Below are 12,481 nucleotides of genomic sequence, written 5' to 3' on the forward strand. Positions count from 1 at the left end.
CAAGGCTCCACTGACAACATCAAACCTGTTTGTACTGGCAGATACTGTCATCACTCCAGCAAACACAGTTATTTGCTTTGGATCTTTATTTTTTGTTCTCTACAATTCAGGGTCACCTTTGGTTTCTAAGGCTCCTGGGAATCCTATTTCACTGTTGGTTAGTTTTGATCACTATCCTTTCCACCCTTACCCCACCGTCCCAGGTCAGATTTTAGAGCAGTATTAGCCTATAGAATTTTCTCTGATGATGGAAATGTTTAGTGTTTTCACTGTCCAATAAAGTAACCATTTAGCCACATGCGACTATTCAGCACTTGAAAAGTGGATAGTGTAACTAGGAACTTAAATTTTAATTTATATAATTGTAAGTAATTTAAACTTAAATTGTCACCTAGGGCTAGTACCTATAGTTTTGAGTAGGTAATTCTAATGAGTTAAAATTGAGGAGAGTTCATGGTTTTCAAAGAGTCACTTTGCAAGATCTTTATGATTACTGAGAAATGCATCAATGCAAATACATAATGCCCAGGTCAGTAAGTGAGGGATTTCTTCTCAAGGAGGAAAAAAATGGAATATATTCCATTTTGCAGAAATATTATCAGAAAACTTATTTAGCCCAAACATGAAAAATACTACCCCTTCTGAGAAGTAATTTTTAAAGATTAGGAGTGTCCTAAGGGGTGCTGGTTTCACGAGGCCTACTTTGATGAAAGGTGTCCATCGTCAAATAGGCTTAGGCAAGTGGGCACAGTTTTTTCCTCTCTTGTAGATTCACAATGCACATTATTATAGTAAAAACTCTGAGAAGTCTTACAGTAAGTAGCTCTGTTTAACTATAGAAACCTCTGTGTGTGTGCATGTGCGTGTGTGTGTGTGTGTGTGTGTAAAAAAATTAGCATCCTGAGAAACTAGAGAAATGTTATTGGTAGAACATGGACTTGGGTTGGGGGTGGGAGGGAGGAAAGAGGGACTTGTGTAAACAATGTCAGATCTACCCCTTATTACTAGCTGTGTGACCCTCAGAAAGTCACTTAATTTTTCTGATCTTCATTTCCCTCATTTGAAAACTGGAGATAATATCTATATATCCAAGCTTATATGAGGATTGAATATAATAATATGTGTAAAGAATATTATCACAACTCCTGGGACAAGTGAATCTTCCCAGAGTAGTTAGCATTATTATTTTCATGATCATTTATGAAATTATGTGACTAAATAGCTGAGATTTTCTGGACCCAGGGAGAAACGTGCTATGAACTACTAGAGCTCACTTACTGCCTGGAGACATTTTTAAGTATTGTATTGGAGACCTGGAGATGAGGGTCATCTTTTCTATCTTTCTTTATATCCAGCATTGAATGCCTTCCTGCAATCCATTCTCAAAACAACAGCCAGGGGAATCATTTTAAACCACAAGTTGGATCATGTCACTCCTCTAGTATCTCCATCACACACATGCAAAGGAAAAACTAGAGCCTTCATAATGGCCTCCAAGCTGTATGTGATCTGATCCACCAGTACCTCTGTTTCACCATTTTTTACTATTGCTGGTCTACTCGGCAAACAGACCTCCTCACTGTTCCCTGGGCATGATAAGGAACACACCCACCTTAGGACCCTCTTTTATCCCTTCACTATGGATCACTCCCCCAGTTATCTATATATCTGTGTGGCTCCTTCCTTTAGATCCTTCAGTTCTTTACTGAAATGTTTCCTTCTTAACACTGCCTAAATTTACAGCATGCCCCTATTGTATTAAGTGCTCTAGCACTCTCTGCTCCTCTATATTTATTTACTATACATCCGATATGCTATGCATTATTTATTTGTTTGTGTTTTTCCTTGACTGTTTCTACTCAATACAACATAAATTTTATGAAAGCAGAGATTTTTGTCTCTTTCATCCTCTGCTACAATTTGGTGCCTAGAACAACATCTGGCACATAGTAGATGCTCAATAAATGCTTTTTGAGTAAAGTAACACAGAAGCTGTATATGTTCTGTTGTTAGAAATTAAGTGCATTTTCTCTAAGCCCAGCGTTGAATGGCTTATTGAAGAATGAAACACACATTTCCAGGCTGTTCTCTGTGGTTTTATTAGTGTTTCCTGGGACCCATCAAACAAATAAACATATTTTAGAAAATATAATTCTTTCATAAATCTGGAATAGTCTGAATTTAACATAGCTTAAAGGGAAAGATTTCTGATTTTTTTTTTAATAGTAGCAATAGAGTTGTTTCCCACAAATTGTCAACCCAGGAGTCAGATGGGAAGAAAAACAAGAATTATGCAGATAGCTACAGAAAGATTAATCCCAATTTAGTTAAACTTGTGAAGGCTTGTACATTTCAGAGGTTCATAAGACATAGTCTCAACAGGAGATTTTTTTTTTATAAATGCTCTATCACTAGTTCCAGAAACTGAATTCCAAGAAGCAACACTGAGGATAATTCAGCTCTGATATTGTGATTACTGTGATGTTCTTTCATTCATACAGTAAGTATCTGCCCAATACGTAACTACCAAGATCTATTGCATCCTACATGATTAGACAAGCTCCTCACACATATGGGCCCATGCCGTGCACATAGTAGGCACTCAACAAATGTTTGCTTAACTACAGAAGAATAATATAATTGCCTTCCTTCTTAACTGTTTTACCTTTTTCTATACTTGATACATTTTAAAAACAACATGCTTGCAAAACTAAAATCTAATATGCATTACTAACTTTATCAAAAGATCCCTCAGTATTTTTCAAAAAGGAAAAAAAAATAATAAAAACCAATCCCCAAATACTAAAACTTAGAACTGCTTTACACTTAAATAGCAATTTACATCATATTAACACATTCATAATCTTCATTGGTTAAAACAGGTCAAAGGTTCATTACTGGCTTCTCATACCAGATAAGTCTCATAGTTCCCAAAAAGGCAACAGAATTCTCATCCAACATATATTTACTTGTGGAACCCAATGGCCTGTTTTGGTTTCATTTCAGCGCAAGTGAAGGCAAAATAAAGAGTCTCACAGTAAAATGTTCATAGTAGATAATATGTCCTTGAAGGTTGTGCTGTTGTGCTCTTATTCCATTGAAGAAATGATTCACATCCCAATTATTATAGATATGGTCTCCCAATCAGAGGAGTCTTTCAGGAGATATTCATTCATTCATTGAACAAATATATGTTGTGTACTTGTATCATGCTAGGTAACAGGAAAATAATAGTGATTGATAAGACATAGTCCCTGTCCTCAAAGAGCTAACAGTCTAGCAAGGCAGGAACTTTGAGAAAAGACCAATGTGTTCAAAGGAAAACTCATAACCTGGATCTCCCTTCTCAGATGGCACATTCAAGAAACTGTTGCTTATGCCCCTGGGAGCCAGAGCCTTGCTTAAGTCTTACGAAGTTAACTATCTAGCAGCCTCAGATGATTTGAGCCTGGTAAGGTCTTAGCAATAGATTTGCTGCCTCAGGTTCCCATGAAAACCTAATAAGGAGAGGCCTTTCAACTCAGGCATAAAGGGGGTTTAAGGATAACATGGTTAGTGACCATGTGGACGTTCAGCACAGGTGAGCTTCTCAAGTGAGAGCCATGCATCCCCAAAAGGAAGGAGGGCTTATCCATAGGACTTTGCTCTCCCTTTCAACACTGTGGTGGGAGGTACTCTGTTCCCACCCCAAGTTGGCATAGCTCGATTACTTTAAGTTCTCCAAGTCACGAACAGCACATAGAAAATGCGGCAAACTCAAGTCAAGACAATAGAAAGATATGCTGAGAACTTAATACTCCAGCCTTAATCAGGCACCAGGTGCCAAGAAACCTTCACTCTCAACAAATAACCCAATCCACTAATTATCTGTAGAACTGTTGTAGTTGGTACTCTTCACATTCACTTACCCCTTAGCAAAGATTGCTCTTGAATGGAAAGGTTGCAGAAAGAGCCAAAGCCAATTTGGAAGAAGTGAGAAACTTACAGGTTTGAGGAAGGCTGAACTCAGAGAAGGATCTAGCCTCCTTAGATGATGAACAGGCAAAGTCAGAGAAGGAACCGCAGTGAGAGAATTGGTAGATACCCCTAATAAAGTCACACAACTCAGACATACACAGACACGCAAATATTCATGCGTTATACCCATTCAAGTAACTGGATATTTAATTCCTTCTATGTAATGAACAGGCAAATGCTGGGAAGGCCCCATAGTTCTTTGGTCTTGCTTGTAAAGCAACATATGTCTTTTCTGCAGGAATGTCTGAGTTGCGTAGTCAAGATCTTTGCTGTTCATTGTTCCTTTTCTCAACTCTTTCAGTAACTGTTACTTGACAACACCAAGTTAAACCTTTATAGAGGTGACTAAGTCAGGCAGAAATAAAAATGGATTTGGTTGCACCTTCGGAAACTTATTCATGGGTCCTCCAAGATCACGACCTAGAATGATTCTCATTATAATTAGGACACATTTTTGACTCTTCTTACTTCTAGCCTTGTGAATATATTACAAACACTTTGCAACCTTTGAATATGAATTGCTTACCTCTACCAGGTAAGACACTGTGGTAGGTGCTCTATTAGTTGATGAAGAGCACTCCCTCTTACTGATACATGTCTTCATTTGCATATCATTGCTGGAGAAAGAGAGGTAGAATGGAGGAGCAAGCCAAGGACATGAGAGGGCCCAAAAGAAAAGCTGCAAAAGGGATGAGGACATTCAAATCCATTTTCAAAGTGTCTACTGATTCCTGTGCTTCCCAGATTGCATGGCTCAATGATAAGTCTCCAGGACCCCCAGAACAATTCCTCTATTGAAGAAGAAGCTTCCAACTCCTTGGTGACAATTGTGCCTGAGCTGAGTTTTTGGTTTATTTTTTTTCATCCTTTCTTTCTTTTCTTAAAAACAAAACAAAACAAAACAATCCTCTGAGTAAAAATCTAGGCAATAAACCATTCACTTGGGATCAGTTCAGATGAGACAGTAAACAGATAATCCAAAAGACAAAAAAGTGTGAGAATTAATACCTGCAAAGAGAATTTTCCCTGGAAATTCTTTTCTTGGTGTTTCTTTCTACAATATAATTTTAATTCTGCTTTGTTATTCCAGTGAAAATGTCTTCTATTGTAGTTCCTGCTACATTACTATGTTTACCTTATCTGACATTGGCTCTCATCTGGGGTTCTGAAAAGAAGTTCCTCTAGCTATTTCAACTTATTGCCCCTAACATTTAAAACATAAAGATAGGTTGAGGTTGAAGTCTTACTTTTGCTTCACTCTAAGGAACTAAAAGACCTTACGTATCTTTTTCTTCTGAGAATAAACCACCATCCTCATATTGACTAGCTAAACTGGTGGTTCTCAATCAAGGGCAGTTTTGCCCCCCAGGGAACATTTGTTGATGTCTGGAGACATTTTGGATTATCACAGCTGGGGGGTTTCTGGTGTCAAGTGGTTAGAGGTCATGAGTGGATGCTGCTGAACATCTTACAATGCACAGGAAAGCCCTCACCACAAAGAACGTTCTAGCCAAACAATGTCAATTGTGCGGATTGAGAAACCTTGGACTATAGGGATACAAGAGCAAACTCTTCAGTCATTTCCACACCACCGTCTCCTTTATCCAACTTATTTTTAAGCACTTGCAGCAAAAAAGAACCAAGCTGGGCTCTCTCTTAAATAGCTAGAAGTAAGCAGAGAGGGCAATTAAAGTATTTCACCAACCATCCAAGGGAGAGGAAGGAAGACAACCCTGACATCAGATAAACCACTCCTGAATGAGTATAAAGACCCCATCATTATTCTTCTTGCTGATTTAAGCATTCCAAATCATGTGATTATGCAGAGATTATAGCCAACCTTGGGTTTTGGAAGTCCCCATTCTCCACTCACTGGATCCTAAGGCTCAGGTTAAACTTCTCAGCATCCATTCACTTTGTCCTAACCATCTGAGACCCTGGAATTCAACCCAGCAACCATGTTCACCTGCCTTGACGAAGCCATATAGATGCTTACGTGTGGAGGATGCATCACCTTTTTCTAAATCATGTCACATACAAAACATTTAATGCCCTCTGATTTTTTTTTCTTTCTCTTAGCAAGAAGCACAAGGCTACAAACCCTGTTACTCTTGCAGTGAAAAAGAATTCACAATAGAGGTGAAAACATATCACAACCACATACAGCATCATATTTCACAGAAAACTGTGTACGTTTTTTCCCCATATAGGACATACTTCAAAGTAACAAAATAATTTTTTAAATCAATTGTAGTGTTTCTTCTTCCCGTTAGAAGTAGTTTCTTTTTCCCCTCATGGTACATAAATATCAGAGAAAAGTAGTCTTTGAAATATTTACGTCCAGGAGTTCTTTGTTTGTGATTAGTTGGTGTGTGTTTTGGTTTGTGTCCAAAGTATTGGCAGCTTCAGTTTTCATTTTCTCTCCATCCTCGGGCATTCTTCCCAAATTTATATACCAGTCTTCGTCCATCCACACGCTCCAGAATTTCTCTTTTGTAGTAGTATCTGTAACAAAGGAGATCGCATAAGGTGACTGATCAGATGAAGGTTGCTAGGTAAATAATGGGTCGTGCAGCCTTATCGTTTTCAGAGACATGAAACTCCTCACCTCATAGCTCGGCTGAGCTTTTCATAGGTCATGCTGCTGTTGTTCTTCTTTTTACCCCATAGCTGAGCCACTGCCTCTGATTTCAAGAACCTGAAGACGCCCTCAGATCGGTCTTCCCATTTTATTAATCCTGGGTTCTTGTCTGGGTTCAAGAGGATGTCGCGGATGAATTCCCATAAGTGAGTCCCTCTCGGGTCTGATGAAAAGCAGAAAGGGAGGTTATTAATGGCCCAAGTCACAGCAAAGGTAGGGCAGAGAGCATTGAGTTAGGTCATCTTCCTCCAAGTAGGAGATACTCATTTCTCCCCTACTTCTCAGGGAAGATGGATCACAGAATCACCAGATGTTGGACATTAAAAAGGTATTTAAGAATAAACTAGCACAGGCCGGGCGCGGTGGCTCACGCCTGTAATCCCAGCACTTTGGGAGGCCAAGGCGGGCAGATCACAAGGTCAGGAGATCGAGACCATCCTGGCTAACCCGGTGAAACCCCCGTCTCTACTAAAAACACAAAAAATTAGCCGGGCGTGGTGGCAGGCGCCTGCAGTCCCAGCTACTCGGGAGGCTGAGGCAGGAGAATGGCGTGAACCTGGGAGGCAGAGCTTGCAGTGAGCCAAGATCGCACCACTGCACTCCAGCCTGGGCGACAGGGAGAGACTCTGTCTCAAAAAAAATAAAATAAAATAAACTAGCACAATATTTTATTTTACAAATCAGGAAACTGAGACACAGAGAATTTAAGTGAATTGATCAGGGTCACAGCTAACTAGTGACATAGCCAAGACTAAGGAATAGGCCTTAGGTCTTCTAAGCCACGGGAAGTTTCTTCTAGTTATTATTCACAAACTGCTTGGGGTTCATTTCAACCTGTTACTTCCCCAGAGAGCAACTCTCAACCACTTTTATCTAGTACCTCAACCAATTAAACTGCTTTGACCCAGCAACTGTGTTTCAGCCAAATGCAAATCAATAAGGCTCTAGAACGTTTACTCCCAGAATAGATGAGGGTGGTAGGGAAGGGGGTGGTCATGCAGGGACTGAAGGACCCAAATTGAAAATGAAGCCACTACTGCAATAAGATTATCAACCAAATTCAACTTTACTGCCACTGAATTTGTGATGCCCCACCCTCACCCCACCCACCGTTTGAGGGGTTGCATTAATTCAATTTTGTGGGATGATGTGGAATAACATTCTAATTCCTTATAATTTCTGGATTATACCTTTTTTTTTTTTTTTTTTTTTTTTTTTTGAGACAGGCTATCACTCTGTGGCTCAGGCTGGAGTGCAGTGGTACAGTTACAGTTCATTGCAGCCGAGACCACTCTGGCTCAAGCGATCCTCCTGTCTCAGCCTCCCAAGTAGCTGGGACTACAGGCATGTGCCACCATGCCCAGCTAATTCTTGTATTTTTTGTAGAGATGGGGTCTCGCCATGTTTCCCAGGCTGGTCTTGAACTCCTGAGCTCAAGTGATCCACCCACCTCAGTCTCCCAAAGTGCTGGGATTACAGGCCTGGATTACACCATCTTGATTTCTTTCTGTGTTTCACCCACAGTTCCATGTATCTGATATTTCGTATATGTTCATAAGATTTTATTACTGGAGGAGATCCAACTCCCAAAAAGCAGTGTTGAATCTTAAGGAAAAACAGTCATTTCTTGGAATGGGAACTCCGCAAAGGTAGGAGCTCAACATTTAGCAAAAGAAAGGATGATATATCTCAACTGTTTCTTCTTATCTTGCTCCTCTTCCCATCCTTTTCTTCTGGGAGAGATGGAAATTGCTAACCCCATGCCTGAAGCAGTTCTTAGGCACTAGGTGTCTCAGTTTTAGAGCACATATGACAGAACAAGGAGGAAATATCCAGTAAGGCTCCACTTTGAGAAACAGCTGCAGAGGGGGTTACTTTGCTAGCAAGTGATGCCTCTGTTTTCTCACTCCACCCTGTTTGGAATGAAGACATGAAGGCAGCAGACAGAGGCAATATTTGCTGAAAAACTAGTGGCCTCCAGATGTGCCCGATGTGATGGGAAGGACAAAAGGCCATCTGAAAGCCAGTCAACTTACTGTGCTTTTTGGTGTGACACTTGGCAGGGGGGTCTTGCTCCTTTTTTGTATCAGGTGACTCTGCTGAAGAGAAAAATGAGAGCCATTTAACTGACCTATTTTCTATAATTCTCTTTTTACTTCCTGCATCCACTCATTTAAGCAAAATTTACTGAGCACCTACTGCATGCCGCCTGGCACTCTTTGAGTATGTGCTAGTGAACCAAACAAAACAGAGATGATAAATGCTATGGAGAAAAATAATACAGGGTAAGAAATAGAGATAGATGTATGGACTTGGGAATAATTTGCAATTTGATACAAGGTGGTCATAGGAGACCTCTCTGATTCCACGACCTAAAGAATATGAGGGAGATGGTCATGCGGAGAGCTTGTGCAACAGCCTTCCATGTGTAAGACAGAAGTGCAAAGGCCCCGAGGATGATGTGTGTTTGGTATATGCATGCTGTAAGAGGCAGAGAGGGAGGAGCTGAGATTCTGATCATTAATGCCTTATGGGGCTTTTAAGGACATGACTCTGAGAAAGATGGAAGCCATTGAAAGATTTAGATCATTGAAAAATTTGTTTTTTTTTTTTTACATAATACAAAAATGTAAACATTTATAACAAAGGAAGATGGCTTTTAAGCCAGAGGAGTGCCCTTTTTTGGCATGCAAAGTTACATTTTAATCAGCCTGACAAAGGGGCCATTGAGTGGCCCAAGCTCAGTACAGAGGGCCATAGTGGACTATGGAAACACAGATTAGTTTAACAAATGACTCATTATGGCAACCCGTGGTACTATTACCAAAGAGGAGATGATGGAGCCGGACCTGGGAAATAAAGATTCTTCTCAGAAAGAAAATTAAATGATCTCGCCGCATGTGTGTGAGTGTGAGTGTGTGTGTGTACGTGTGTGTGTGTATTGGGAGGACTAAAGCAGATCTTACGAAGACTCTCACACTCAAAAACCAGCCAATTCTAATACAAAATAGTCCCTAAATACAATCCAATTATTTTAAGAAATTGGGCCAGTAAAACTGATCTCTTCCATGTGCCCTTCCTAACCTAGGGTCCCTTGACCCAGTGTGGCCTTCAAGGGCACCTAGACTGACTGAAACCATATGTGAAGGGAGAGGGTTCACAGCACCCATTCAGTTATCAAGAGAGGCCTATTATTCAAAAAAGCTATGAACTGCCAGCCATTAGCTCCTAATTAAATTGGTTAAGAAAAAAAGCTACTATTTACTGAGTACTGACTATGTACCAGGCACTGTACTATGCACTTTACATGAATCACTTTATTTAATTCACACAATGACTCCATGAGGCAGGTACTAATATGATCCACAGTTTTCAGCTGTGGAGGATCTGAGACACAGAGGAGTCAAATGACTTGTCTAGAGTCACACAGCTGGAATGTGGTGCCAGGATATGAACACAAACAGTTTGAATCCAGAAGCTTTACTCATAACCACAATTCTATGTCATTTCCAGAAATGATGGCCTACACATAATCTCCCTTTGCACATAACAGATTTCACACAAGCCTTTCCTGCCAAGAATCAGGTTCACTTCTATAATGCTCTTGTTAGTGAAAAAGATAATTTCAATCTGACAATTCTATATTTCCCAACGTTCATGGACCCTTTCACCCATCTTATCACCCAGCTAATCAAGACTCAGTGTTCCCAGCAATTTCTCGAAACGTCATGGCAGGATGGAGAGAGAGATTTAATAAGACCTCAGTAAATGAGAAACCTCTCATCCTGGTTAAGAATTTATCTCCTGGCCTTGTCACTAGCAGGGCCTGCACCTGACTTGGGTTTCTCTGAAATCCGAGAGGACAAATTCACAGGAAATGCAAAGAGACTTCACTCTCCCTCCCTGTGGGTTGCAGGGTGAGGTTGCAACATCCCATCAGGATGTAACAATATTGCGACAGGTCTGGCATCCACTCCCCTTTCCAAGTGATACATCACTCTGACAGGGCCACGTTGTACTGCAGACAAAGAGTGGCATTTACCCAGCAGGCCACAAGCAAAGCTCATTTTCAAATGACATCCAGGAGGGATGCAGGGCCATTCTTTCAGAGCCAGGAGTTGAATTCAGAAAAATACAAGAGTCTCAGTATATTGGCCTCAATTATTGCTTCTGGGTTCCTAGTTGATCTAGAATTAGTTACTTTAGAGTTCAGGTGCCTTTGTGAATAAGATGAAAACCTTGCACCCTCTCCTCAGAAAAAATGCACATATATGCACACATGAAATTTTGTCAACAATTTCAGGGGGGTGTGGCCCATGTAGCAGTCCATGAACTCTAAAACCCCTAGGCCAGATAAACCATGAGGAAATATTCTTTGAGTTGTCAGCCATTTACCCAAGCTAGGCTCCATCCAGTTTAGGAATGTTCTTTTTTAAATCCCCAAATAAAAATCTTTCCATCATCATAAAAGGGAATAAGCAGTCAAAGGCAAAAGAAGAACCTAATTTCTTCCAGCCCCCTCTTCCTGTTGCAGTGTGCAGGGATAAGCCATGGAATCACTGGCCTGCCTTACCACTGATATCTTTTGATCTTTAACCTCGCTTTAATATGTGTCCTCCTTCTGCCCTAGAATAAAAGTCAAGACTTTGAAGTTAGCCATGTGGTTAAGTGATTCATTCTTATAAAATAATGGCTTGCCCTGGAGAAGTTGTCCAGCCTGGCTTTCTCTTGCTTGGCTCCCAGGCACTTCAGGCCAACGTCCATCCGGTCCAGGCAAGGGCAGCAACAAGCCACAGGTTTGTGATGCCAGTGCGAGAGCATGACTTCAGCTAAGCTGCTTCGCAAGAAGCAAAGATTAGAAACATTTGCATATGATTCAGCTGTGAGCCATTTCTTTACGGGATATACAAATTTCAGTGTTCTAATAGACCGTGCCACCCTAGCTTTAGGCTCAACAAGTCAGTGGATAAACACATCAAGCCCGAGCTGGCATGACAGGCTGGAGGACTGTCGAGCAGAACAGGACACGGGCAGCAGGCATTTTATGAAATGGGCAGATGACAGAGAAATCAAAACAAAGCCTGTTTCCCCACCTGCGTTTATCACAGAGGGCATCAGTTTATGCTGAGCCTCGCCTTAGCTCAGCTGGTAACTAGCATTAAAACATAGAAAGATGTTTCACTGCATTTAATTTCACGGGAACTTGAAATATAAAGACTCAGGCAAATGACCAAGGTTTTCCTGGGGGTTCTGGTTCCATGCAGTAGAGACTATAAACTATTCTGAAAGAAACTGACCCATATAAGGCTGTAATTAACTATCCTACTGAAGGGCTATTACCCCAACTAATACACCAACCCCAGAGACTGCATTGATTCTTTAGGTCCTGGGTGGTTGATCTCATTTTCCAGCCTGGTTTACAATCACAGGATAGGAATGGGGAGCTGCAGCAAACAAGGATCAGAAGGATAAGGAGAGCAGATTCCTGAACTCATCTTAAGAAGGACTATTGAAAAATACAACCGGTGGACTCGGGAGACAGTGAGTTCCTTGCTGCAAATGTGAAAGCAGAAACTGGTCTCTAAGGCCCCTGTTGATTTTGAGATTCTAGAAGGTGTAAGTCAAGATATAGAAGAGGATGACCCGGCTGTCAGGGCAGCAGAGCTGTAACTATGACATTTTGGTTTCCCGGGTACGTCAAGACACACTAGCCCCTGAGGCTCAGGAAGTGGTTGGTTCAGCTTTATTCTTAGTTGGAATTTTTTGCCATAAGTCAAAGACCCAACTGGAAGGATGGAAGGATGTGGGAGATGACACTGTAGG

The 12,481-nt window shown here is 40.9% G+C and overlaps 1 protein-coding gene across 9 annotated transcripts in view; it reads right to left on the minus strand.

Moving 5' to 3' along the window:
* Window positions 1–2,076: 2,076 nt before the first annotated feature.
* Window positions 2,077–12,481, minus strand: part of EHF (ETS homologous factor) — a 57,253-nt gene continuing 46,848 nt past the window's right edge. For 7 of the 9 annotated variants that reach the window (XM_033204967.1, XM_033204965.1, XM_033204964.1 and 4 more), the window contains 3 exons: window positions 8,695–8,757; window positions 6,626–6,821; window positions 2,077–6,522 (listed from right to left, as the gene is read on the minus strand). In XM_033204967.1, the coding sequence (XP_033060858.1) occupies window positions 6,423–6,522; window positions 6,626–6,821; window positions 8,695–8,757 (359 nt within the window). In that variant the 3' untranslated portion in view covers window positions 2,077–6,422. The remainder of the gene's footprint in view (window positions 6,523–6,625; window positions 6,822–8,694; window positions 8,758–12,481) is intronic. The other 2 variants (XM_033204970.1, XM_033204961.1) reach the window with 1 other exon arrangement.

This window comes from Trachypithecus francoisi, unplaced genomic scaffold (assembly GCF_009764315.1).
Source record: "Trachypithecus francoisi isolate TF-2019V2 unplaced genomic scaffold, Tfra_2.0 Lachesis_group8, whole genome shotgun sequence".
In the NCBI taxonomy this organism is placed as follows: Eukaryota; Metazoa; Chordata; class Mammalia; order Primates; family Cercopithecidae; genus Trachypithecus; species Trachypithecus francoisi.